The 27,699-nt window shown below is 53.8% G+C and overlaps 1 protein-coding gene across 4 annotated transcripts; it reads right to left on the reverse strand.

The window, feature by feature from the left end:
* Positions 1–1,206: 1,206 nt before the first annotated feature.
* Slc22a18 (solute carrier family 22 member 18) lies at positions 1,207–27,362 on the reverse strand. 4 transcript variants are annotated; one of them, XM_037208825.1, is made up of 12 exons: positions 25,746–25,845; positions 25,121–25,144; positions 24,891–25,044; positions 21,580–21,677; positions 21,113–21,273; positions 20,635–20,767; positions 9,767–9,879; positions 8,808–8,915; positions 7,710–7,810; positions 3,469–3,570; positions 3,085–3,205; positions 1,207–1,454 (listed from the first exon to the last, which is right to left on the reverse strand). In XM_037208825.1, exons 3-12 carry the CDS (start codon positions 25,008–25,010, stop codon positions 1,267–1,269), a joined length of 1,245 nt encoding a protein of 414 aa, XP_037064720.1. In that variant the 5' UTR covers positions 25,011–25,044; positions 25,121–25,144; positions 25,746–25,845; the 3' UTR covers positions 1,207–1,266. The 4 variants fall into 4 exon arrangements, with proteins under 4 accessions (XP_037064720.1, XP_028726839.1, XP_037064718.1 ...); XM_028871006.2 differs by lacking the exon at positions 25,746–25,845 and adding an exon at positions 27,283–27,362 and having other exon boundaries at positions 24,891–25,144; XM_037208823.1 differs by having other exon boundaries at positions 24,891–25,144; positions 25,794–25,868.
* Positions 27,363–27,699: the final 337 nt, after the last annotated feature.

Consider the following 27,699-nt stretch of genomic DNA (forward strand, 5'->3'; position numbering starts at 1 on the left):
AGGGGGAGAAGTTTTCCTAAAAGCAGAAGTGATCAGCAGGGTCCCAGGACTCTTCTGCCCCATTTCAAAGACCTCCTCCCACAGATCCTTACATAGTCAAACAACCAACCTCAGGGGATGACCCCCTTGTTCCTGGTAGGGTTTAAGTGGACACTGTGTCCTGAGGTGGTAGGTGGCATGTGGGCAGACTGGAATTCTGAGGTTTAAGGATTCTAAGCCTTGTTTTGTTGTTTGTTTTTTGTTTATTTGTTTGTTTTGAGACAGGATTTCTCTGTGTATCCCTGGCTGTGTTGGATTCACTTTGTAGAACGGGCTAGCCTCGAACTCCACCTGCTGTGATTAAAGGCCTATATCACCATGCCCGGCTAAGGTTTTTTGTTTTTCCCCTGCATGTATGTATGTGTACCACATGTGTGCCTGGAGCCCATGGAACTCAGAAAAGAGCAGCAGATCCCTTGGAACTAGAGTAATAGATGGCTGTTTGCCTTCATGTGGAGGCTATGAATTGAATTGGATCCTCTGCAAGGGCAAGAGCTCCTACGTGCTGAGCCATCTCCTCAGCCCAGATTCCAAGTTTTAGCAGCTTCTTTCGAAGAAGTCTACAGGAGTTGGCTGCTTGGTCTCAGGAGGAGAACCTAGTTCCAGCCACTGGTGAGGTCTGTGGGGAGACGGGACAGGCCAGTGTCCTTGGCGCAGCTCTAAGGCTGAGGAGGCTGGGGCTAGGTGCTTGGCCCCAGTTTTCCCCTCCCAAGCCTAGTTCCCCGCTTCCTCCTCCTCTTTTTAGAGATGAGGTCTCATGATATAGCCTTAGCTGACCTGGAACTAGCTACCAGGCTGACCTTGAACTCAGAGATCTGTCTACCTCTGCCTCCTGGATTCTGGATTAAAGGCATGCGCCACCACCACAACTGGCTCCTGTCTTTTAAACCAACCTGCTTCAGATCCCAGGAGGGTGACCCTGTGAGCCAGGGAAGGCTCACACCTTTCGGAGTGTCTGAGCTTTGCTAGAGCTGTCTGGAGGATTCCCCAGTGGTTGTGTTAGTGGACTCAAGGGCTGGATTAATGACCTGGAACTGACTCAGGCAAGTTTGTGCTCTCTAGCGCCTTGGGCCCAGCTGTAGTTCCTCCCCCAGAAAGCCCTCTGGCTTGCCTCCATTCTTGACTCCTAGGCTTTCTACCCACAGATCTAGGCGAAGCCCAAAGAACTCAGGAGGAAGAGGTTCAGAAGTTTATTGCCTGACTGGGCCAGGTCACTGGGCTCTGTGGTCACTGGGCTTTGTCTCTCTTCTGGGACAACGGCTTCCTCCAGAGGACCAACAGGACAAGCAAATTCACCATGAACTGCACATGGCCAAAGATGGAGACGCCATAGCTGCGGTAAAGCAGGCCCCCCAGGGTGGGTCCTAGAGTTCGGGTCAGTGGATGCACAGATGCGCAGAGTCCCAGCATGGTCCCTGGGAGAAAGGGGAAATAGCAGTCAGACCCCGGGCAGGTCTCTGGATAGGCTGCCTACCTTCTGGCCATAGTCCAGTCTTCTGTTCATGGATGGCTGGAGACAATTTTCAGAGTACCTGTCCATCTTCCTCACATACGCCCCTCACCCCCAGCAATCCCTTACCCCCCCCCCCCAATTAAGCACAACACCCTCCACTCAGAGGGTCAGTTTCCCTGTGTGCCCCACAAATTTCCCAAGCAAGGGAGGAGTCTGGGAAAGGGGTCACAGGTCAGAAGTAGGCCACACCCTCCCAGACCTGTCAGTGTAGATGTAATTTGCATAGGCTGGGCTCCACCCAGGACATCCGGGGTGCTGGCTTTCACACTCTCTCCTAATGGTGACTGAGATGGCCAGTGTGGATTCGGCTGGGGAGGGTCTGGTCCCCTGAGGCACCGTAGGGTTCAAGGGCTGGCATTCTGGTTGGGCATGGTGTCCCTGGTGCCTCTCATATGGCCCTTCCTCTTGTTCCCCCCCCACACCCTCCTCTAGCTTCAGTGGATCTCAGCGTCCAATGGAGGACACTACGAGGGTTACCAGTGTCCTCGCCTGAGTGCGTGAGCTCATATCTCCATGTCTCTGGTCAGCTGTCTCAGTGTGGACACGCCTGTACAGGACCTTGTTAAAGTGACTGTCAGTGGACACCAGGACTCACTAACGCAGTACCCATCCTACCTGCCTTCCCCAGGTGGGAGTCACACTCTGCCCCCATTCTGCTCCAGAAGGTGACGGATCGACCGACCCACCAAGCTTTGCTGCTCACTGGTCGGGGTCTTCTGAGACCAGCCTTTTAACTGGGCCAAGACAAGGGCCTGCAAGGCCCCACCCACACTCAGGGCCTGCTCTGGGGAAACTCAGATGCAGCCTCTCTCACTGCCCACAGGCCTGCAGACACTAACTGACATCGGGCAATTACCGCCTCCTCTGCAGGCTCCTGTTTCCCAGGCAAACCAGGCTCTTCCCTTTCCAAGCTAAGGGGTGGTACCACAGGCGTGACGTGGCCTGGGTGGCTTGGCCTGCTCCTCCTGGCCAGCCCCACCCTCCACTTGCCTGGCCTTAACACCTCCTTTGGTCCTTTCAGAGAGAGTTCCTGGCCCAGCCCTTTGAAGCTATTATCTTGGCAGCATGGAGTGGCCACCCTAGACAGCCTTGGAGGCCAGGCCCGGAAGGTTTCCCTTGTTCTGTGGATTCAAACCCTCCATTCAGGAAGCTCTGAGCACTTTGGTGTCAAGGACAGGGAAGTCCCCCATGCTCTTCTCCCTCTCTGGCCTCATTACCTCTCCAGCCACCAGCTGTTTCCCTAAGTGGCCCTGTAAGCCCTCAAAGGTTCACTTCTTTGCTCCTCTGGCCTCTGCCTAGACAAAGTCTCTGGTCTCTCTTCTTTTTAGTAAAATTTTAACATGGATCAGAGCCAAGCCAAATGCCTCTTCCAGGAAGCCCTCCACCTATGCCCTTGCCTGACCCTGTACTTGTCAGTAGGGCTAGGAAAGGGCAGGATCTTTACCTGGGCTCTTCTTTCTTGTCACCCCCACCTATTCTGGCCCAGGCCCCTGGGAGGAACCCTGACTCTTGGGACCCTATGTACAGCTCACCTGTGTCTGAAGCGGACACGGCCTTGGTCAGCATGCTGTCGGTGACCACGTTGAGGGTACAGAGACTGAATACCAGGGCGGGCATCAGAAAGCAGAAGTGGAGAACATTGGACATCAGCGCCTGGCGGAGCAATGAGCAGGGCCATGCTGAGCAGGGAAGTTGCAAAGCCAGGTGGCAGCCCACCCTGAGGTCCCACGCATAATGCTCCACCACGGAAGATGCCTCGCTTGGGGAGGAGAGAGAGTGCAATGTGGCCTGAGGCAGGCCAGCGACTTAGGCACACCCAAGACATGGATGGATGGAGGATGGCCCGAGACCTGCTTCACAGGGCAGGTGTGTGTGTGTGTGTGTGTGTGTGTGTGTGTGTGTGTGTGTGCTCTCACCATGCCCAGTCCCACAGCAGCAAAGACCAGCACACTGGATCGCAGCAGGGCTTCCTCTGGGAAACGGTTGCTCAGTCTCCCAATGACCAGGCCTTGGATCACCTAGGAAGGATGGCAAGGGGGAGGAGAAGACAGTCTAAACCAGCAGTTCTCAACTTGTGGGTCTCGACCCTTTGGGGGGGTCAAATGACCTTCACAGGGAGGGGTTGCCTAAGACTATTGGAAAACACAGATATTTACATTATGATTCATAACAGTAACAAAATTACAGTTACGAAGTAGCAACAAAAATAATTTATGGTTGGTTGGGGGTCACCACAATATAAGGAACCGTATTTTTTTTTTTTTTTTTTAGTTTTTTGAGACAGGGTTTCTCTGTGTAGCCCTCACTGTCCTGTCCTGGGATTTGCTCTGTGGACCAGGCTGGTCTGTCTGTGGTGGGATTAAAGGTGTAGGCCACTTCTGCCCAGCCTTTTTTTTTTTTTTTTTTGGTTAAGGAACTGTATTAAAGGATTTCAGCATTAGGAAGGTTGAGAACTATTGGTCTAGACCACGGCCTGTACTTCTGCCCTTTTGAAAGGGTTCTGTCAGGAGAGAAGGTATTCTAAAAAGACACTTGTGAGCCTCTCTCTGGCCATCAGAATTTTGAAACAATAGACCCTAAGGCATTGGAATTTTCCCAGGAGTCTCACACAGGGGAAGGGAAAGGTTGAATCCTGGTGCCGGCCAGAGGGGGAGCTTGCCTCCCAGAGAGATCTCACAGAGTTCTGAGAACTTGTCAGACCACCTTGCAGGAGAGACTGGAGCTGACAGTGATGGGTCAGTGACGGGCAGTACCACACCTTGACCAGGACTGCTTAGGAATGCACACCTCCTGCCCCCTGTTTAAGCCTCAACCTCATATCTGGACCCTGAGGACAGACTTGGGAGTCTCTGGACCTCTTTGCCCATCTTCCTGATATGGTAGCACTAAATGACTCTTCTGTTTGCTTTTCACTGCTCCCTGTCTCTTTAGCTGACCTATTGAGAAGTGGTTGAACCAAGGTTGTTAGGGCTCCAGGACCTAAACTCTGACCCTGACAATTCCGGAAATACCTTCAAGGCAAGGGGACCTCTGGACTGGTGGCTAGGGTCCTCTCAACTATTTGCATTCCTTGAGAGGACCTCCACCCCCAGCAGGGATTGCAACCAGAGCAGACACCTGAGTCACGTGGTTCCTAGAAAGCTACAAGGTCATAGGGCAATGGCTCCTCTCAAGAAAAAGGGAAAGAGAATCCATGCCAGGGATACCCAGGGACACCAGAGACATGACTCAGCAGGCCAGGCAGCCTAGGGTGAGGCTCCCTATCTCATCATCAGATAGGAAGTGCCCGTCTCTACTAGGAAGGAAGTGTTGTTGTGAGACCAAAGACCAGGACTGAGCAGAGTCAGAGCTGTCAGACTGCTGGAGCCGGTGCTTGTCAGGGTTCGTGGGGGTTGGATCCAGGCTTGTAACCAAACCGGTTCAGCCACAACCTCCACCAGGCCTGGCAGAACCCTGTTGCTTCCTACAGAACCATCAATGTCTTAGAAAAACAAACCCTCTCTGGATGGTTTTATGGAAGCATTTAATGCTGGCCTCAGCCACTTGGACCTCCATCCTGGCGACCCGCCCCAGCCTCGACTTCCCCATTAAGTTGAAAATAAGCTTCCAGACGCCATGCAAGCCTCACCGTTATCTGACAAAACAGTGAGGTTAGTCAACCAGCCAAGAGGGCCACTTTCCCTCTGCCTTCTCACACCATCAACTAACCCTGCTGCTGTCCCTCCACCTAGCAGTTAAAGCCTAAGCCTCCCTCCTTTTACTCAGACTCCTTATCACTCCCCAGAAACCAGCAGGCCACCCTTCCCTGTAAATGTCACCAATGCCTGGTCTTTGTCCAACCCCAGCCCCTCCTCGGTCCTCGCTATTTCCTTCTGCTATCACGCTCCTTTTACAGCGTCTCTCCCTCTTACTCAGAATCTTACTTGCTACCCTAGGAGCTCTATGCGACTCCTACCTCAGTGCCGGGCGGAATGGCTAGCATTCTAGAACAGCTCTGGGTGACAGTCAGGCATCAGGGCTACCACAGGAGTCTTTCTTGAGGGCTCCTTATGAGACATGGTCTGCTAGCTGGATGGTGGTGCCTCATGCTTTTAATCCCAGCACTCGGGAGGCAGAGGTAGGCTGAGTTTGAGGCCAGCCTGGTCTATAGAGTGAGTTCTAGGATAGCCAGGGCTACCCACAGAGAAACTCTGTCTCAAAAAAAAAAAAAAAACCCAAAAAACAAAAAACCTCAAACAACAACAAAATAAGATAAATGGACAGATAGATGGATGGATAGATAGATAGATAGATAGATGGATAGATAGATAGATAGGTAGGTAGAGATGGTCTGCAAGCCTGATGGAGCCATGACCCTGATCCCATACTTCAGGACTCCCTGCATACTGCTCCCCAGTGTCCCAGTGCCCCCATCCCCTGGGAACCTGCAGGAGCATAAGAGTGGCAGGACATGGCTTGCATGGGAACTTTCTTCTTCTTGAGAACTTTGGGTGATCACTCCCACCCTGATGTGGTTGGGACATGCCAGGCGGACCTCAGCCTTACCCTCTGTCCAAGGGCACAAGTCTACCCACTCCTGGCTGGTCTTGGGGCCCAGAGCTCTACCACACCTGCTCTCTTGCCCTCCCTTTCCCGCTCTCCCCTGAGCTAGGTCCCTATGCCAGATCCCTCTTTCTAAGCCTCTGCAATAATCCCAAATTACTACTCTAACTTGCCTGTCACCACAGCTCCACGTGACTATAACTATAGACCCCAGAAGCATCTGTCTCCAAGGGCCTGGACTTCAGCTGAGTACAGGCTGGTGTGGCCTGGCAGCAAGCAAATGGCAAGCAGATCATTCATTCATTCATTTGTTCATTCATATTCATTCATTTTTTGGGAAAGGGTGTCAGTCTAGACTAAAAATCACTATGTAGTCAAGGATGACCTTGAACGTCTAATCTTCCTACCTCCACCTCCTGAGTGTTGGGATTACAGGCGAGCACCATCAGGCCTGCTTTATGTGGTTCTGGGGATGGACCCAGGCTTTGTATGTGTGCTAGGCAAGCACTCTCCTAGCTGAGCTACATTCCCAGCAAGCAATCCATTTAGAATGAAGCTCTGCTTACCCATGGGGCAGTATTGGTGGTTTTCTTTCTTTCTTTTATTCCCACCAGGGTGTCCCTTCTTTTTTTTTTTTAATTTTTTAATTTTTATTTTTTGCTATTATTTATTTATTTTTGAGCTGAGGCTCGAACCCAGGGCCTTGTGCTTGCTATGCAAGCGCTCCACCACTGAGCTACATCCCCAACCCAGGGGGGCCCTTCTTACTGGTCAGATTAGAGGCTTTCCTTGTCCTTGGGAGTGGGGCTGACCAGGGAGTAGGCCAACTCTGAGCCTGGAAGCTCAGGGAGCAGATGGTTCAGAGGTGCCAGCAATGCCACCAAGCTTCCAGAATGATCTGGACCCCTCCACTGCTAGTCTCAGACTAGCCACTCCTGTGCCCCGACCAACAGGCAGTCATCCTGGGCCACGGTAGCGCGTCAGCCCCCGCCTGCCACCCAGGGTCTGGTCAAATGCCAGTAGGAACCAGGGAGGGGGTAGCAGGCTTTGACGATGCTGGCCTTGGGTTTGGACCCCGAGGGGCTAGCTGAGAGGATGCTCCACTTGTACCTCAAACATGCCCAAGGGCACCCCTGACCTCCAAGGGTACCCCTGACTCCCTATAAGGGCAGCATACTAGATGACTATGCCTTGCTCTTAAAGAGGTCCCGGAGTGCCTAGGATCTTTCTCATGACACCCCCAGACACCCCACGGGACATGCATCATGGTTAGCATCACTCAACTAAGAAAGGAAATGGAGTCTGAAAATTTGCTACATTACACAGTTAGGGGGAACAGACCCTGACTCCAGTCAGAGCCCCACCACAACACGACCACCTCTGGTGTCTTCCGTCCCTCCCAGACCTGTGTGCTGCCCAGCACTGAGTCACACAGGGCTTGGGTTCTCAGCCACCCCAGGCCTCCTCAGACACTCCCTAAGAGAGGACCCCTAGGTGGGAGAGAAGGGAGCCAGGATGGCCACTCAGTCATCCTGGAGGCAGGTCTCCCAGAGACTAATGCTGGGAAACTGAGTCCTCTCGGCCCTGTAGCATTCTCTACACATGCCTCACTCACCATCTGGAGGACTCCGAAGAAGGACATGAGGTATCCAGCCTGTGCAGCCTCTAGCTGGAAGAAGTCCATGGAGATGATGGAGAACATCACCAGGAAGAGTCCTAGGTAGAAGAGCAGGTCAGCCATGGTGTCGGGTCCCACTACAGTACACACCTCCCTCCTGTGTCCTAGGCAGGGGACTTACCTGGCCAGGGAGGGCATTTAACACCATCTGGGATTCTGTAGAAGTTGACTCCCTGGGGGACTGCTGTTTAGTAGTCCCTGTGAGCTACAAGGTGCCAGGATGGGAACCCAGGGTGTCATGGGAATCCTCAGAGGCCCCCGCCACTTATGTGTGTGTGTGTGAGGGGGAGAGGTGGTTTCAGGTCCCAGTCACTGTAGCTGAAACATCCAGCCTAGATGGGTGGGCCTGGTCCCAGCTGGCAGGTGGGACAGCTTCCTTGTGTCCCCCAGCATCCCTGCCAAGGGTTTCAGTTTGGTGTTGTACAGCCACAGAGCTTCTGGGTCAGGAAAGAGTTGAACCTTTCAGGTTTTAATACCTCTGAGCCCAGAGTGGGATCAGTGGTAGGACCCCTGCCTGGCTTTTGTGAGGCTCTGGGTTCTATTCCCAGCATAAAAAAAAAAAAAAAAAAAAAACCTTCAGACTGTGGCGGTCTCTGAATGACAGGGTCACTATTGTATGTTCAAAGCAGGGCGCACTGGGTAAAGAGTCCTGTGATCCTTCACCAGATGGCTAGAGCAAGAGGCTCCAGAGTTTGGCCACCTCTCAGGCCTATATGGTACTTCTGGAAGCCAGGTCTGGGTGGTGAGACATAAAGGTTATTAAGAATCTGTGGGCTGTGGGCCAGGCCCTGAGGTGGCGACCTATAAGAGGATCCAGAGCAGGGCAGGGAGGACACTGACGCCCTTATCCTCCCTTTGTGCTAGCACATAACTTGAGTCTGCACCCACAGTGTGTGCTGGAAGCCCCCACAGATATAACTGGACAATAAGGACTCAGAGGCAGAACAAAGCATCACCTAGACCTGGATCTCCAGGGCTTGGGTTCTCAGCCACCCCAGACCCTGGACACGAGTGGAGATGGGCAGTGAGACTCACCTGAAGGGAAGCCAGAGATCACCTTGACCAGGAATACAGGCAACACACTAGGCAGCAGCAGCAGGCGGGTGATGGCCTTCAGGTCAAACACACTAGCCTTGGTTCCACCTGGCCACCCGGGACATCAGTCAAAAACACTGGTGGTGGGGGTCTAGCTGCCAGCCTTGTCCCCCAGGCTTAGAGCTGACAGTTCTCTTGGCAGCCTCCTCCCACAGCCTCTGGGGGGTATTGGGCCACTCATCACACTTTGACCAACTCAGGACCCCTGCCTCCCAGGTGAATGGGGGAAAGGTGTTCAGGAGAAGATGCACCTGGCATCAGTTAGCTCTGCTAGAACATTTCTCTATATTCAGCCTTCTTGACAAGGGCAGTTGCTCCCAGTCCAGCCAGAAGGCAAGAACGGCCAGAGAGGCATGCCTTCACACCCAGGACACTCTCAGCCACCGGCCTCCGGTCTATGCCTAAGTGATCCCTGGGGCCCTGCTCCTGCTTCTTGTATCAGCCTCTAGTCCCCAGGAGTCTCCCAGGTTAGTCTCCCTCTCAGTTGCTGGGCAGAGACACAGAGGTACCCTTCTGAAGAGCCGGCCTGACCCATATTTGCCTCCACCTCAGTGGGATCACCCACTGAACCAGCAACTTCACATAGCTCTGGACACTCAGCACTCAGAGACTAGCAGCCACCCCCACACTCTCTGTGTCCCCCGAGGATTCCCTGGCTTTTCTAGACTTGCCTCTAGAGCCCCCCTGCTCGGGGCCTTGGCTTGCCTGACTCCTATAACTGTGTCCAGCTTGACGTACAAGGAATCAGCAGCAAGAAGTGGAGAGGAGACTTCACCTCCCCTATGTGCCCCCTAAACCTCTTGACTGGAAGGTCTTCCTATTCCCAGTAGAGGCACAGGGTGCTGACTTCTGGGGCAAAGTGGTATGCATTGGACCAGTTGTGGGCAGGTGGGGCTTACCCTGCTGGGCTGACTGGACACTGGCCTCCTTGGTGGTGACAGGGACACAGGTAAAGCTGAGGACAGCTCCTAGGAGTGTGACCACAAGTGCCACGATGGCAGGACACTGGATCCTGGGGGCACAGCCTGGGTCATACAGTGTGCTGCTGCAGGGATACATTCTGAAGCAACCCCCACCCCGCCTTGTCCTTTGGCCCCATTAAGACCTCACCTGCTAAAGGTGCACAGTTCCAGACACTCGGTCCCTTAAAGTATGTTATCAGATAACAGTTGCCCCAACATGCAGGCCCTGCAGCCTCTGGGAGGTAGGGGGGTGGGTGGGTGGAGGGGTGGGGTGTGGGGTGGAGTCTGGGACAGTGTGTGAGTCTAGAGGGTTGCAGCACGAGGTCGAGTGGCCTTGCTCAGGGTACAGTTGGTTCCCAGGTTCCTCGGGGACTGACAGACTTGTGGGTGTCCCTGAGGACAGCTTTAGAGACCTGAGACCAGGTGCAGGGTCCTCTCACCAGTGATGGCAGGCTGGGCACTAAGTGGTCTCTAAGAAATCACCTTTCTTCCTTCAAAAGACCCTTTTCCACTCCCAGGGTGGGGGTGGGGGTGGGGGGCGGCAGGACCTGCCAGGGCTGGTGAGTTTGGGTTCTGTGTCTCAGGCCCTTGATGCATGATTCTGTAGGGAATCCTCCTGCCTGCCAGAGACTCCCTGTCCCCTGGGAGCCATACAGCCCAATACTTCCAGTACAGCCTGTCCCTCTAAAAAACAGGCACCTGGGACTGGTCTTTAGATCTCATAGTCTTCTTCAGTGCTAAGCCCAACACTTCCTCTGAGTAGGGAATTTCTCTGAGCTAGCCAAGGACCTGAGGCTGGTACACCCTTCCCTCCACAGATCCGAGAACTCCTACATACTCAGCATGCTGCCCCTCCCCCAAGCCAGGCCCTGGCCTCAGCAGGGTGCTTTTTACCATATGCTTAGAAATCTGGACCCTATGAACAGATAGACCTAAGCTGGCCCTTGGCATTGACAATTCAGCAGGTAAATGTGACCAGCTGTTCACATGGACTGTTAAGGTACTGCCCCAGACCTCAGCAGCATCCCACACTTGCCCTGTTCTGGCTCCTGGACAGACATGAATGAGAGTCAGGGTCTTGGGAGAACCCCCAAGCCGCCAAACAAAACCAGTTTAAGCTGCCTGCATCCCTTCCCGTCATGTACATGCATGCACAGACAAGCTCACCAATACAGAGTATCTCTCTCATTCGGAGGGACAACAGATACAATCACATACGCATGTGCAGGCACCTTTGCTAGAACTCTGACATACACCTGCAGGCAGGGGGTATCAAGGAAACCAGCAGGGCCACTACTAGAGAGCAGACCTCAACAGCTCTCCCCAGTGTGGGGCTGGCACATCATTCTTACTATTTCCCTATCCTCCAGAGCAACTGGGCATCTAGTTCCGGCGGCTATGGCTCCCTCAATGGACCCCTTCCTTGGCCAATATCAGGGAACATAACTCTGGACCCCAGAATGAGACCTCTTCAGGCCCCAAGGGACTGGCAGGAAATGATGGGTGACACAGAGAGGGACACCCTTTCCAGTGGCTGGCCTCAGAGGCCTTTCTTTCGGTTTCCGGCCTCTGAAGCCCCAACATCACTGCGTGAGGCCTGGCCAGGTGGGGACGAAACCCGTTTTTTTCATGAGAAGCTCCAGAAGCACTCAGGAGCAGAGGTGGCCACCTATGATGCTATTTTAGCAAACTGGTGACAAGTGAGGGTGGGTGGTAGGGCCCTAGGTCCCTTCTTGGATCTTGTCTGTCTTCTGAGTGGTGACCAGCAAATCAAAGGCCAGTACTGCCCTGGGAATGCAGGTCCTGGGGCTGGGATACTCTGCAGGCTCCCAGGAGAACCTGAGCCCACAAGTGGTCGCTGCCTGTGAAAACTGGGTTGCCACTCACTTCGAACTCACAACTCCCCAAAAACAAAACACTGAAAGGAAAAACAGGCAAGAAGGAAAGTCAGTGGTGGGGGTGGGGACATGTGGCTCAGTGCTGATAGTCTTCTCTGGTGTTTGCAAGGCGTTCAATCATTTCCCAGTCCTGGGGGGTGAGGAGTGAAACTCTGGGTCAGTGAGGTGGTTCAGAAAGTAAAGGTACCTGTCATCAAGCCTGCTGACCTGAGTTTAAGCCCTAGAACCCACACAGTAGGAGAGAACTGACTTGCACATTGTCCTAAGACCTCTAGAACCACACCATGGCTCACGCTCCCTCCTATTCTCTCTCTCTCTCTCTCTCTCTCTCTCTCTCTCTCTCTCTCTCTCTCTCTCTCTCACACACACACACACACACACACACACACACACGATGCAACACAAATTCGGGGTCTGGAGAGATGGCTCAGCGGAAAGAGCCCTTACTTTCAGAAGACCCAAGTTTAATTCTGGGCACCCAGATCAGGTAGCTCACAACTGCCTGAAACTCCAGCTCCAAGGAACATGACAGGCTTCTCAGACTTCTCGGGCCTCACACTCACACATGGCACCCATACATAAATAAAAATAAATAATTGCCGGGCAGTGATGGCACACACCTTTAATTCCAGCACTCAGGAGGCAGAGGCAGGCAGATCTCTAAGTTCCAGGCCAGCCTGGTCTACATAGCAAGTTTTAGGACAGCCAGGGCTACACGGAGAAACCCTGTCTCAAAAAAGCAAACAAACAAACAAATCACAAAACAAACAAACAAAAAAACCCTAAAAAAGAATATATCTTTGTCTTTTTAGTAAGGGTCTCACTCCGTAGCCTTGGCTGGTGTGATACTTGCTGCGTCAGGCCAGCTGGCCCCAGACTCCTAGAGGACCACCTGCTTCTGCCTTTCACCTCCTTTAAGACTTTAAGACGTGCACTGCCTTGCCTGGCGAAAATTACATCTTTAAAATTTTTTTCTTTAGAAAAAAAGGTAAAATTGTAGGGCAGATAACCCCTAAGGCTTTCAAGCTTGTGAGATAGTGTGACATACCTCCAGGCCTCCGCGTTATCGCACCCCAGCAAGTTCTCTCCAACAAGCTGCCCCTCAGGGTCCCGCCTCTGTGGCTTGCACAGGTGCAAGCCCATGCTGGACAGGTTCTCAAAACACCCCCCCCCCCCGTGCCTCATTTTCTACTTTTTCTTTTCTTTCTTTCTTTCTTTTTAAAAATGATTAATTCATTTTTATTTCATGTGCACTGGTGTTTTGCCTGCCTACATGTCTGTGTGAGGGTGTCTGGGTCCCCTGGAACTGGAGTTACAGACAGTTGTGAGCTGCCATGTGGGTGCTGGGAATTGAACCTCCCCATCACCTTCTTCCCATCCACTGATAAGTGGAACCTGGATAGGTGGGCACATGGACAGCTGTCACAGATGAGGGGTCCTCCATAGACATTGTGCCCATCTTCCCTGGCTACCTGACTGCATTTCCCCAGTGGCAAATGAGGGCTGGACTACAGCTGTCTTTCTCTTTCTTTCTTTCCTTTCTTTCTTTCTTTCTTCCTTTTCTTTCTTTCTTTCTTTCTTTCTTTCTTTCTTTCTTCCTTCCTTCCTTCCTTCCTTCCTTCCTTCCTTCCTTCCTTCCTTCCTTTCTCTCTCTCTCTCTCTCTCTCTCTCTCTCTCTCTCTCTCTCTCTTTCTCTCTCTTTCTTCCTTCCTTCCTCCCTCCCTCCCTCTCCCTTCCTCTTCCTTCCTTCCTTCCTTCCTTCCTTCCTTCTTCCTCCCCCCCTCCTCTCTCTCTCTTGCTTTTTCTTTTCTTTTGAGACATAGTCTCACTATGTAGCCCTGGCTGGCCTAGAACTCACAGACATCTGCCTGCTTCTACTTCCCAAGTGTTGGGATTAAAGGTATTTGCCAGCCTGGCATAGTGGTACAAAGGCAGAGACAGGTGGAGCTCTGTGAGTGCAAGGACAGCCTGGTCTACATAGTGAATTCAAAAACAGCCAAGGCTACATAGACTGTCTCAAAAACAACCAACAACCCCCCCCCCAAAAAAAAAAAACCCCTCAACAACAACAAAAAGGCATGCGCCACCACACCTGGTATTTTTTTTTTGTTTGTTTGTTTTGTTTTTTGTTTTTCGAGACAGGGTTTCTCTGTGTAGCTTTGCGCCTTTCCTGGATCTCACTCTGTAGACCAGGCTGAACTTGAACTCACATAGATCCGCCTGTCTCTGCCTCCTGAGTGCTGGGATTAAAGGCGTGCGCCACCACTGCCCAGCCACACCTGGTACATTTTATTTATACCTTTTTTTTTGGTAAATTGAGCCAAGACTTCAATGAGATCAGTTCAGCCTCTCACTGCCCTTCCCATCACCTTCTTCTCATCCACTGATGAATGGAACCTGGATAGGTGGGCTCATGGACAGCTGTCACAGATGAGGGGTCCTCCATAGACATTGTGCCCATCTTCCCTGACTGCATTTCCCCAGTGGCAAATGAGGGCTGGACTACAGCTGTCTGTCTCCTCACCACGGTGCTTCTGGCCGTCCTGGAGCCTGGCTACCCACATCCTATCTGCCAGCCTCAAGGAGGCTTCTGGCACTGCAGTCATAGCTCAGCAAACACTCACAGCTCTTTTCCCCTTGTTTCCAGGGCCTGTTTGTAATGCTGAGGGTGGCCCTCTGCCTGACCTAGACTCTGCCCAACCCTATCTGGGCCCCTGCTGTGTTCCAGGATGACAATTCCTTCCTTACCACTCTGGACCCCTGCCCAAAGTCTCCAAAGCCCTGAGAGGGAGGTCGAGCCAAGGTCCTTGATGCCAGGTGCTAACGTGCAGATGTGGCTTAGAGCCTCTGGTGACATATTCTCTCCCATAACTTGGAAGACAGGGTGCATATGATCGCTTTCACAAGAGCTGGGGGCAGGGGACTCCAGAGCACCATTGAACACCCAGCCTGGGGCTTAGTCACAAACCACCTGCATCACCTGCCCTCTATGTGCCTGACCTAGCAAGCCCTATGGCTAAGAGGAATCTGAAAACCAAAGCCCTGCAGGTGGAGTGCTCCTAGAACCCCCAACCAAGTTTTGAATCCCCTTTACCGAGTGCTTACTAGCCTGGAGCTCCCTCCAAGCTCCTCTTCCCGCCTCTTCATTGTGACCCAGGACTCTCACCAAATGACCAGTTTCTTCTTGTCTGGAGCCTTTGAAGACTTGAGGGGTGAGGAACACCACCACCCCTCCGCCTCCCTGGCTTTGAGAGGCCCATTCTCTAAGGCCTCAGAGACCAGATAAGATTTGCAATCAATGCACAGTCCTAGGTATGACTCTGAGCAGGGGTCACAAGGGCCACTTGGTATCCAGGAGGGTTTGCAGGTGGCCACTGTTATCTCGGGGGAACCTGACCCTCAGTGTCTGTGGCTAGATACGCCCTAGCTCAGTTCTTAACGTCCCATCAGACTTGGTGGCGTCTGTTCAAATTCCTGCTCTTTGTGGGTGACAGTCCAGGCTCCTAGGCTACAGGTCAAGCTGGGCCAACAACATGCTGGACGGCTGTAGCTGAGCCGGCCCTCACTGGGATGGGAGAAGGAAGTCCCAGTTTGCTGGGGCCCTGGGTCACTTGTTCCTGGGTTTGCAGGATTCCTCAGTAGCTCTGTCTTCCCGGACATCCTGGTCTGAACCCTGCAAGCTTGGATCTGAAGAGTGGTACAGTTGAGGCTGGCTATCACCTCAGCTTTACTTACAGTAGTGGTTCTCAACCCCTTTGGGGGCTGAAGGAGCTTTTCACAGGGGCTACATATCAGATATTCTGTGTATCAGATATTTACATTATGACTCATAACAGTAGTAAAATTAGTTACAAAGTAGCAACAAAATAACCTTAAGGTTGGGGGTCACCACCACATTAGGAACTGTATTAGTGGGTCCCAGCCTTAGGAAGGCTGAGAACCACTGGCTTACAGGGCAGCCTGCCTAGTTTGCCAGTCACCGGTTCATACCCCAGATCTTGATCACTGGGGTCACTTCCACAGCTCCCAGGATTGAACTTGGATATCCCATGTTGTCTTAAACCCTACAGGTCTCCTAATACCCATCAGTAAACCTGAGGGCTCCACCTTCAAAAGAATGAAGACCTGATCTCTTGGGAAGTCCTCCCCCCTCCCTGGGCCTTAACCACTTAGGGCACTCACTGCCTATCTGCCTCCAAAGGGCCAATATCCCAACAGCAAGGACTTACTATATGGCCACTAGGGGCTCCATAGGTCTTGTGCTCAGTAGCAATGGTGGTCCCTGAGACCATGTGAAGGTGGTATCCTCACCACCCCCAAATGCCCTTTTGGACCTTGCCCCATTTTCCTGGCTCTGGTCACTCTCACCCCTTGGATCTTTTCAAATAACCAGGGTATCTTGTCTATGGGACTGTGCCTCCATTGACAGGCACCTACACTCACAAATGCTGCTGCCCACCCATAGGCAGGGCTCCTCTCTGGTCCCATGTCATGACCCTGGCTGTTCTCAGACTAGAGGCTGACTCTTAATACTTGAACCAGGTCCTGAGGGCCAATGGCTCAGGACCCTTCCCAAGGTCCAACCCCAGGTTGTGAGATGTTAGGGTTCAGGGTGATAAGTTACAGGACCACCCCTACCTGCGGATGTGTGCATAGTGGCTCTGGGCTCAGGGCCCTCCTTGGGCAGCTCAGCCTCCTGGATCTGAGCACTAGGCTGGCCCAAACCAGTTACACCAGTGCCCACCCCTGCAGGCTCCAGTGCCAAGTCCACTTCCTCCTCCCACTTGCTGCCCCAGGCTTCAAAGATGGGCATGGTTGGGACCTTCTAGGGAGACAAGCTCTCAGGGGTGGGCAGAGAGACAGGGGACAGAGAGCCCCCCCCCCCGTGATCTTGATTTGCATTAAGGAGGGGGAGGGTAAAGTATGGGTGGCTCATAGGTGCAGGTGGGAGTTGGAGGTGGGGAGTTGGGGGGTGTTCAGGTTGCCTGTGGGGGTAGAAGCCCTCACTGTAGGACACCTGGGTCCTGGGGCTCTATGGGAATGAGAAGTGACTACATACAAATGGCTTAAATACTCGGGCCTCCATGCCCTCACAAACATGTGGGGGGACAATCACACTCACAGCTGTGTGAATCCCAGAGGGTTGCCTGGCTATGGATCTGGCTAGTCACATCTGGTGGGACAAAGACAGACCCCTCAGCTATAAGCCATCAAGAAAGAACTTCCCATGCACCTCCCACAAATTTGGACAATGTGAGGTCAGTTTTGCGCATGAAGGTTCCTTCAGATGTCTTATGTGTGACAACTTAAAGAAGTCCCCATTCTCACTGTACACTGTCCGCAGGTCTGGGCACTGGACTGCCTCCTCATTTGCATCTCAGGTCCCCCATTCAGTAAATGAGATGTTGAGGTTGGCCTCTTTATACATAATATAAATGTCATGGTTATAAAGGGTCTCAGATCTTGGGATAAGAGGAGGTAGTGAAGCTGATAGAATATTCTGGAAGGTGTGGCAGAGGAGCAGGTCATTTTGGGGGGGGCTGCTGGGAAGAAAAGGGGAGTGAGTGGTGTCTTCTGAGTCCGCAGTTGGATGCAGACAATGCAGGTGAGGACAAAGGGGCTCTCGGAGGGGCTGGCTGGGGCACACTGCTGGTGGAAACTGTGTGGACGGCAGTGACTGTGCACCATCTGGGTTGCTCAGTACCTGAGGGTTAGTTAGGTCACCCCGCAGCACTGGGGGCGCTCGGAGAACCCATGGACCTACATCACAGGTGAGAAAACCTGTAGAGGTAAGGGGATGCACCCCTGTCCCTGGCAGCAGGAGGGTGGCCTTGGGTGTCCCCCTGAAAGTTGCCTTTCCCTGGGTGCCTGCATCCCGAAGAAGGCTCCGCTAGACCGCCTCTTCTTCCCTGCACAGCCACAGTCTGCTGATGCTGACCCCTTTGTTCTCTCCTTCTTTCCTGTGATCCATCCAGGGACTGCAAAGCGGAGGCCACAGGGAAAAACCCTTGCTGGGCCTGAGTCACCTTGCTATTGCAGCTCAGGTCCCTGCCCTCTGCAAGCCACACAGCTCCTCTGCATCCTAAACTCGAAAGGCCAGGAGCATCCATGGCACTCTGGAGGATGCAGCAATGGCTATCCTCCGCTGGCAGGGGTGCTCAGCTGTATATCTGCTCCAAAGTCCTTTAGCTCAGCCGTCTCCAGGGGATCTTCATGGTGCCCAGACCCCCTAATTGGGGAGAGCCCAAATTGGACTTTGGACTGCACATTGGTGTTGTGGCTCCAGTTTGTATTCCCCTCCCACCCAGGGGAAGAAACAGCCAAGACTCTGTTCTCTGTCCAGACCCCAATGGCCATCTCTGGTCCAGTCACTGTCCTTACCCACTTGGATGGTGCAGAGGCCCCACCCTCGTCTCCCTGCTGTGTACTCATCCCCTACTTCTCAGCTCTGTGGCTTGGCTCTTCCCATTCCTTGGCTCCTGTAGCCACTTGGCCTCCTCACTTCCCTGGCCACCCAGGGTCTGTGAACATTCTGGTTATTTGTCTCCATCTTATACTGCATTGGGTGTCTACTTAAAATTTACCTGTTCAGAAATCCTGATCATCACCTATCCATCCCCATCCTAGTTTCTTCTTTCCATGTCTCACATAGTTCAATCCAACATCATCATCATCATCATATCATCATCATCATATCATCATCATCATAATTATTATTATCATTAGTTTTTTTTTTTGAGACAGGGTTTTTCTGTGTGGCCCTGGCTGTCTCTGGAACTCCCTCTGTGACCAGGCTGGCCTCCTTGAGTGCTGGGATTAAAGGCATTTGTCACCACTGCCTGACTTCAATCCAACTTTATAACATCTGAGGGAAATGTACTGTCTTTTCTATCAACCAGTCAAATAAGACAAAAGTTCATTAAAAAATATAAAAGAGCTGGATGTGGCAGTGCATGCCTTTAATCCCAGCACTTGGGAAGCAGAAACAGACAGATTTCTGTGAGGTTGAAGTCAGCCTGGTCTACATAGCAAGTTCTAGCAAGTTCCAGGCCAGTCAGGGCTCTACATAATGAGATCCTGTTTTTTTGTTTAAGAAAAAAAAAAAGAAAGAAAGAAAGAAGGAAAAGATAAAAAAAAAAAAAAAAAAAAAGCTGCTTGGCCGAAACTCAAATTCCTCCAGGGTCATCAGTTCTTAGAATCAAAGCCGCTCAAGGTCGGGAACTCTGCTCAGAACTGCATTCTGCTTATCGGTTTAAAATCAGCAGATCTTGTAAGAACACAAAGGTGCACGTAAACACCAGACCAACCTCTGACCACTCAGGGTGAGGCAAAGGACCCTTTGCCTCCGGAGTAAATACCTAGCTACCCCCACTGGTGTGCCTGTCCCCTTCTGCAGAAGTGAAACCTTTCACCCTGTGGGTCATTTTCTTTGCCTCGGTGGCCATTTTCCTAGGACCCCAGACCCATTTCTAACACACCCTAGAGACTTGGACTGTTTTACTCCCCATTGCTCCCCAGAATCTAGAGCCCTGGAGGAACTTATTAGATATTCAATTAACACTAGTGAGCAGACAAGCTCAGACTGCCATTCACATGTTGAGAGGACACTCAGGGCCTCATCAATGAGCCCCGCCATGGTTCACTGGGGACCTTCCTGCCAAGCTGGGTCTGTCTCTACTGCAGGGGACAGACAAGAGAGCCCACCACAGACCATCCTAGAACAATGCTGTGGTGGGGCCCACGGTGTCAGCCCATACCTGGAACTCTAAGCTCAGCCATTGCCCAGCTGCCTCTACTGTCATTGGGTTGGTCTGAAGAAATTTGGGGAGCCTAGGCTACAGGCCCTCGAGAGGGCCTGGCTTGAGGAGGAAGTCAAGCCCTGAGAACCTAGGACTGGCGTTGTTCATCCAAGATGAGAGAGTGTGGTTGTGACCAAAGAGTCCCTCAGATATCACCTCTAAATCACAAGGGTTTAGGCACTAGGAAGGTTCTGTCCAGGAGACAGCCTACAGAGAGCTGTGTGGGTCTTGAGGACACAGGCTCATCTGAGAAGGAGCACACACCTGGGCCAGATGAGGCACCTGTCCCAGCACCTCAGCTGACTTCAGGAGAGCTTCTGGTCTCAATGACAGCAGCTGCAGGCTGACTCTTAGGATCTCCCTGGGATGGGTGCAGGAGGTTTGGGGCAAGGAGCCAGGGAACATGCTAAGTCCAAGGTGAGGCTTTTCTCCTAAGAGACCCTCACCTGCTTAAAAATAGCTGGGTCTGTCACCACCGCAGGGAACAGACAAGAGAGCCTACCACCCTAGAACCATGTACTGGGGGGCCTTTCTGTGGGGGAAAGGAACTGAGGCCCCAGGACAGGACCAGGTGAAGCGCTCTAGGGCAGAGAGCTGGGAACTTGGTAGAAGCCTAACTCAGTGGATCTCCTCAAGTCTGTCAGAACTAACTTTTAGGGAGGAGAAGTCAGGCACACCAGGCGGGCAGCACACCTGGGTATCCCTTCCTCCCTCTTCTTCGAAAGGGATCCCGGCCACAGCCCCCTCCCGAGAGTACAGGCACCTCTAGAAACAGCTTGAATGGGACTGACTGCAGTAAGAAAGAATGTCAGGACTCCCAGTTTACACGTGAATGCCCGAGGTACTTTCCCAGCCCCTCCTTCTGGACAGGACAGGTGTTCCCAATGCGGTACTTTTACGATCTTGGACGTTATCGTAGCGCCCCCTGGTGGCGACGCCACCCCAAGGCCCCCACCCATCTTGCGTGTTGGTGGTCCCCAAATGCTCGGCATTTAGGTGGAGAAACCAAGTCTCAGAGAGGTGGTGCTTCTGGGTCGATGGTCTGAGGGTGAGCAGGCTGCTCAGTGCCTCCCCGGTTCCCCACCTGGGTCCTTGCCAGGCCACTTACCCATACTTGGTGCTAAGGGTCCCGCCAAGCAGAGAGCCGAAGATCATTCCAACGCCGAAGCAGAGACCCAGTCGGCCCAGGGCTGCGGGCCGTTCTGCGGGCGCCGTCAGATCTGTGATGACCATCTGGGCAGCTGCAGGTGGAAGGGAGCTGAGCTGGACCCGATCCCTCACCGCGGAGAGCCCCCTGAGGGGTCCAGGCCAAGCCCCCAATCTCCTCCAACTAGGCCACACCTCGCAGCCCCTCCACCCAAATTGTATCCCCCCACAGCCCCTCCACAGAGCCCTCCACCCAGGCCATGCCTCTACAACCCTCTCCACTCTATCTGGTCTGTCCCAGACCACGTACCGTCTGTCTCTCCATTCGGAGGCCATCACTCTTGCCATCTCACTCATCTGCCCCCTGCCCCCTACCTGAAGCCACGCCCTCATCTCTCCCCTCTACCCCCTTTCAGCTAGGCCTACCCACCAGTCTCTACCTGGAAGAGTGTGCATGAGTGCTGCGGGTAAGCGCGAGGCGAAGAGCAGGAAGACACCGGGCAGGGCTGGGCTACAGGAGGCCGCCAGGAGCAGGTACAGAGCCGAGGCCGCCAGGAAGGAGAGTGAGAGGGCTGCCCGAGCCCCGCACTGGTCTGCGAACCTGGGGCAGCAGGGCCAGTCAGTCCCCAGCAGTCAGGGCCCTCCCCTTCCCTCCCCACTTGGGGCTGCTGGGAGGCTGGTGAAGGACCACCCAGGGCATGTGTGGGTATATGGGCTTCCACCAAGGATATCGTCTGTAGGCCCCCAGCTGGAGTTCAGGGTATCACTAATGGGGCGCCAAGGATGCTTGGAAACCGGCCAGGGGTTGGACCTCTCCTGCGCCCATTGAACAGGCAGGCATGCCAGGGACCAGACTCTGAGGGGTTGACATGGGTCTTGTGGGTTCTGCATCCCCCACACACCATACCTGCCAAACACAGGCCCACCCAGCAGCGAAAGCAGACCAAAGGTTGTCTGCAGGTAGCCAAAGGCGACAGAATCTAGGCCCAGTGTCCGAGACAGATACTGAAACACAAGAAGGGTCTGTAGTCAGACCACCTCAGACAGGTAAGGGTGGGAGGGAGCAGAGGGCAGAGTCCTGGGAGAGGAGGCCTTCCCTGGGGACCCTCTTCCTCCTCCCTCAGGTGGACCCTGTCGGAGTCCCAAGCCAAAGACTTCTGGCCCCACCCCCTCTGCAGAACACACTTCAAGTGGGCCACAGAAAGACATCCATCCTCAATATTTTGTCTTCAAAGCTTTATAGCATTGTCCTGGCCAGCCAGCAACTGCCCCCAAACTCCCTAATAACCTCTGAGATATGGCCCATTGCCCAGCAAGACAGTCTGCTCTGTGAGTTCCTTAGGACTCGGCCTCTCTATCTGATAGACTGACAGGAGAAGGGAGGTGTCGGTATCCCAATAGAGTCCCCAAGCAGTCCTGGGACCCCAGGATCTCATCCTCCCCACCTGAACTACACCCCACTTGAGCCGCTGTCTCCCTCCAGACCTCTGCCTCCTCCTTCCTCCTTTCCTGGCCCACCTGTCTTAATTGAGTCCGCAACCCTAAAGGCATCTGTCCTAAGGATAACACTTCATAAACTCCCCTCTCTTCTCTTGAGGCCTTCCTGGGGGCCTCCATTCCGACAGTGGCCCTCTATTAGGACTCTTCCTAGTGCCTTCTCCTCCAGTCCCTACAGCCTTGGGTCCTGGTCCAGGTGTTCCAGGTGTCTCCTGCCTCACCTGAAGCAGTTGCCTCCCCCCCCCCCCCCCCCCTCCAGCAGTCCGCTCAGGGACGCTCCAGCAGGTCTGATTGGCATCTGCCTCATCGGCTTGCTTCCTCCTCTGTGACCCTGTGCTCGAGACTGTGCTGGGTCTCCTACCTCATCAGTAGTCTCTACCAGCCTCCTTTCACACTTGGAGAGCCTGCTGCGGCCATCTCTACCATGTAGAGCCCCACGCCTCTGTCCCCCTGCCGGCATGCTCCTCCTCCTCTACTCCGTACCGTGTCTGAAATCATCTCCGGCACAGCAAGGCGGGAACTGGGCACTTGTCCTCCTCGAGACCCACTGGTCCTTGACTATTGTTTCTTTGATTTGATTTTTTTTTTCATTTTATTTATGTGTGTGACTGCTTTGCCTGCATATAGCCTGTGCACTATGTATGTGTAGAGCCTGCAGAGGGCAGCAGATCCCCCGGGACGACAGTTACAGGCGGTTGTGAGCCTCCATGTGGGTGCTGGGAATCAAACCCAGTGCTCTTGGCTGCAGAGCCCCCTAATATTGCTTCTTCACTGCACGCAGCATTCTCCGTCCTCCCAGGATTGGGTCCAAAGTCCCAGTGTCGTCCCTGAACTCCTTTCTCTCACCGCAGCCAATCCACTAGCCCTAGATCGGCCCCCTCTCACCTCTCCACAGTTCTCCCTAACCGTCCTGGAATCTCTTCAGCACCTGATGGGTGTGGTCCTGGGACCTCAAGGCCCCCTCTAGCAGCAGGCTCCGCACCACCCCCGGGCCTTTGCACTGGCAATGCTTCTCTGGCTGCCTTCACCCCTTTGCTCTTATGTTGCCTTCTCAGCCAAAGTTTCCTGACCCCAAATCTGCCATGTGCCCTTAGACTCTCGGGGGCCTCACCCTTTCTGACTCCCGACCACTTCTTCTTCTTCCTTCACTGCACAGTGTAATTATTATACCATCACCACTGAAACACTGTCAGCTGCCAGCTCGGGGGGGTGGGGGGATGGGGGATGGGGGAGCTCTCTGGTCCTTTGCACTCTGCTGTGTCACAGTCCAGTGTCTGTTCACAGGACTTAGTGGGGGTAGGCTGGCCAACCAGAGCCTCTGTCTGGGAGCCACTGGAGATCTCTGCAGGCTGTTCTGAGGCTGAAATATATTCTCCTCCCCGTGCCCACTCCCCTTTTATGAGGAGGAAGGTAAGGCTCCTGTCCAGGCTCCCGCGTTTCAGGAAGGAGGCTTGGGGTGGGGTCCCGGTGTGAGCGAGCAGAGCTCAACTTAGAAGGGTTGATGGAGGGTGGGGTCCAGAGCTGGAAGTGTCTGCCACTCCCAGAACAGCCACAAAGGCCAGGGCTGCCTCTAACCCAGATCCCCAGCTGCAGGCAGGCAGGGCCAGGACAGCCAAGGCTCAGACTTCACATCTTGATCCTATCTGACTCTGCTCTTTGTGTTCCTGAACCTTGGACTTTTGGATACAATGTGAGGAGGGTTCTGGCTTCAATCAAAATTCCTGTGTGCCTAGGCGTCTCACCTCTGCCTAGCCTGGCCTGCTGACCATATAGTGAGTGGGGCCCAAGCCTAGCACAGAGCCCACCTCAACCCAATGCTCCAGCCAGCCTGGCCTTGAGACCCTCCAAGGGAGCATTGAAAGGTGGTCTGTGGCCAATGTCATGAACCACCCGCCCCCCAGGATGGACAGAAAAAGGAGATGGATAGTCGACCCCTGAGTTCTCCCAGATGCTGCTGCCCATACACCGTGGAAGCCCGTGGGCCAGCTCCATCCAGATTTGTTGAGTGACTAAACAGTGAAAAGTGAGGTTGTAGGTAGGTACCCTGTAGCCAATAGTGACTATTCTGCCCTGATTCAGGTAGATTCAGCCAGGCTGTGGGTTCAAGTCCCTGTCCTCATATTTTGGTGTGTAGGAGAGAAACCAGTGACATGGGTAACATGGAATAGGGTTGAAGTGTGGACACAAGGAAACAGAGGGGACGCCTAGCAGGACAAAGGGACAAAAAGGTCACAAAGGTCAGGAAAGACTAGGACTTCATACAGCCCTTTGGGACAGGAGCTGAGTAGGTGTCCAGTATGGGCTTCCGGGGGAGGAACAAGGGCAGTGGGCAGCAAATGAGGGTGGTTACAGGAGGAGGGTACTGCCTCAAGAAGGGCAGAGAGGCCGGGCGGTGGTGGCGCACGCCTTTAATCCCAGCACTCGGGAGGCAGAGGCAGGCGGATCTCTGTGAGTTCGAGGCCAGCCTGGGCTGCCAAGTGAGTTCCAGGAAAGGCGCAAAGCTACACAGAGAAACCCTGTCTCGAAAAACCAAAAAAAAAAAAAAAAAAAAAAAAAAAGAAGGGCAGAGAGGCTGGGGGGTGTGTCAATGGGTCCAGTTCCAAGGCTCCTTAACTTATCCGGCAGGAGGGGTCCAACAGCGTCAAGCCCCACTGTGCTCCGGGCCACTGCCCACCAGGAAGGCAGTGTGGGGCCTCTGGTGTGGGTGTGGGTGCTACTCACTGGTATAATGGAGAACTGCATGAAGAGACAAGTTAGCTCCATGGCAGCCAGCACATAGGTGAGTATGATGATCCCTCGCCGTCGCAGAGCACCCATGCTGCCAGGGAGCTGGCCAGACATCACGGGCAGGCAGTTTCCGGAGCCCTGCAGGGACCTGAGCCAGAGCAGGGTAAGCCTTGCAGCAGGCAAGGGGCAAAAGTCCTGTTGATTCTGGCTGGGTGCTGACTCACCAGGTTGGAAGGGGTGGCCTGTGCCTGCAGGAGAGGGAGAAGAGAGTGGTGGACTGTAGGGCTCCCTAGGGCTCCCCAGCTACTTCCACCTTCAAGGATTGGTCAGGTACCCTCCCCATCTGCCAGCTCCTGGTCTAGGGCATAGCCTCCATAGAGGAGAAGACAGGGGCATCCCATACTTCATGGGGCACCCCCACCTGAAAGGGGCATCTGGCTGAGCCCCCAGGTGCCCTCCACAGGAAGACCTCATGCCTTATTTCTAGAGGGACATGCGGGCAGGTGTGGTTTCTGGCTGTTGCTTTTGGCGGGTATGGAGTAGATGTAAGTCATTATGCAGGGGCCTTCTTGGCTCCACTGAGAACCTTCCTTCTTCTGGGACCTGCCTGCAGCTCCAGGGGCTTCTGGAGTTGCAGTGGAGTAGAGACTGGCGAACAGCTCAGCTCTTCAGGTCCTACCCTTTCAGGGCAGCTCAGTCTCACAATGGGGCTTTCCTCCCCCCCCCCAACCTCTACCACGGGTGGGAACCTGATTTTACGGCCAGGCCAAGCCCCTTTCAAAGTTTTGCCTGACTCTACCATTAGGGCCCCAGGACAGCCTTCACCCGAGATCCCAAGGGCCTTGATACCAGGTGGTTATCCTGGGCTCTGGAAGCTCAACAGGTGACCTCGGATACCTGTCTTCACCGGGAGAGCGTGGGCTTCATTCCTGGTGGGTGAACCCTCCCACTTGTTTTGTGACACCTGCCCTTCCGCAGTGACCCGGGAAGGTCCCGCCCTCCAATAGCCTGGGTCCTCCCACTACACCAGGGCTGGCCCGCCTGCCTGGCAGCTCGCTCCACCCGCCCTGGGATCAGGGCAAGCTGGCAAAGCAGCCTCTGAGCATTCATTGGCCAAACGAGGCACGCCTCCCGAGTCCCCCTTCCCACCGTCTGCCCCAGCAGGGCTTGAGAGATTCCAAGGGTGTGCTTCTGTCCTGCCTTGGACCCTACCCTGGTCGGGAGAAGGCTGGGATCCTGACCACTCAAGCGGCACAGGGTGTCCATTTCGGGATGGGGAGGGAAGATGAGGAGAAGGAGGAGGAAGAGGAGAGGAAGGAGAGAGGCTGGCCCTGGGATCCAGGTTCAGGAGAAAAAGGGAAAGCAGAAACCTGGGGAGGCTCACAGATACCACACTTGTCTGGGCAGCTCTTGAGCCCCGGATCTCTCTCCACAGACCACGAGGTTTCTGGAACCTACAGAAATGCCTTCTTTCCCCCATGTCACCCTGCCTGCCCTGTTCCCACACTCCTGGAGGGGCAGAGATGCCTGGTACACAGGTACACAGCACTTCAGTCCTCCTGATGGTGCCGAGGAAACCCCAGGAAGACACGATTCTGATCTAGCTTGAACCAGGTCCATTCCTATCCTGACTCATTCCCCTCCAGACAGGTCGATCATTGCTCTGAAACCAGATGCTCCTTCAGGCGCCCACCCCACTTTCTACCTTGCAGCCGGGTAGTGGTCAGGCCACAGCGTCAAAATCAGCATCTCCTTTGCTGTGTGCTCACTCCAGCTCAGCAGATCAGAAACAGGAGGAGCAGTGACAGGATGGGGCAGCCATGGGGTGCCCAGGGAAGCCCAGTGAGAACATGCCTCAAAGCCCACAGTCAGGGGCAGGGCCGTGGGAGTTCGAACCGATGGATCAGGCCCAGGGCTCTGTTTCCAGGTGTGTGCAGTGTGTTTGGGGTAGATTCTAGATTGAGGATTGGGATAGGAGATGTGTACAAGTGTGGATCCAAGCCAAGGTCCTCTGCTAAGAGGCTGTAGGAACCCACCACCGCTCTCTGAGGGTTGGAGGAGGAGACCAGTCAGCCAGGGCTTCCAGGAAGGATGAGACCAAGCCTGATATGGAAAGGAGAGGACTTGGGGGTCAGGAATCTCAGATCTCAGGGAAAGACAGGAGTCCAGGTTCTTCTGAGCTCCATCAGGTAGAAGTGAGGCATAGTTCCTGTCAGGTCAGTCCCCTGATTGGGTTAATTCTTTCCCAGCAGACACCCGACATCTTTACTGATTCCAGGGTCCTAGGGGCAGAGTTTAGAGGTTGAGTAAGATTGCCTCCGGACAGTTGGGGGAGGCTAAGGATCCTCTGGTGTTCATGATAAGCAAGAAGGGACAGGCTACTCACCCACAAATAGAGCTTGCCGTTTGGGGGAACAGGCGGGCGGAATGAGCCTAGCTTTTGTACATGTTCTAAACAGGCTTGGAGGGGCGGGGCACTTCCTGGTTGTGAGGGAGTGTGGGAAAATTGCCCTTCTGGCTAGAGAGGAACAGGGATCTCCTTCCGAAGAGGAAGTAGCTTTCTATGGTGCCCAGTATTACTCACATGGCCACTGTTCTGCCAAGGAGACTAATCCAGACAGCTGCAGGAAGGGGCTGATTCCTTTCTGGGGCAGGGCTGGGAGGCAGCTTTTCAGAAGAGGTGACTATTCGTCAGGGTCCTGAGGAACACAGACGTAGCAGGTGTAGGAAGGGTATGTCAGGCAGTGGGAAGAGTATGATGGGGCTCAGAGGCAAGTGCAGGCAACTGAGAACACCTGATGGG

This window comes from Peromyscus leucopus, chromosome 1 (genome assembly GCF_004664715.2).
Source record: "Peromyscus leucopus breed LL Stock chromosome 1, UCI_PerLeu_2.1, whole genome shotgun sequence".
In the NCBI taxonomy this organism is placed as follows: Eukaryota; Metazoa; Chordata; class Mammalia; order Rodentia; family Cricetidae; genus Peromyscus; species Peromyscus leucopus.

Bases quoted from the DNA above. Each gene is read 5' to 3' on its own strand.
- Slc22a18 (XM_028871006.2), bottom strand. From the start codon at position 25,010: ATGTCTGGCCAGCTCCCTGGCAGCATGGGTGCTCTGCGACGGCGAGGG. The intron at 21,274-21,579 runs GTATGGTGTGTG...CTGCTGCCCCAG, and splicing joins GGTGGGCCTGTGTTTGGCAG to GTTCGCAGACCAGTGCGGGG. The intron at 20,768-21,112 runs GTAGAGACTGGT...TTCCACCTGCAG, and splicing joins ACTCATGCACACTCTTCCAG to CTGCCCAGATGGTCATCACA.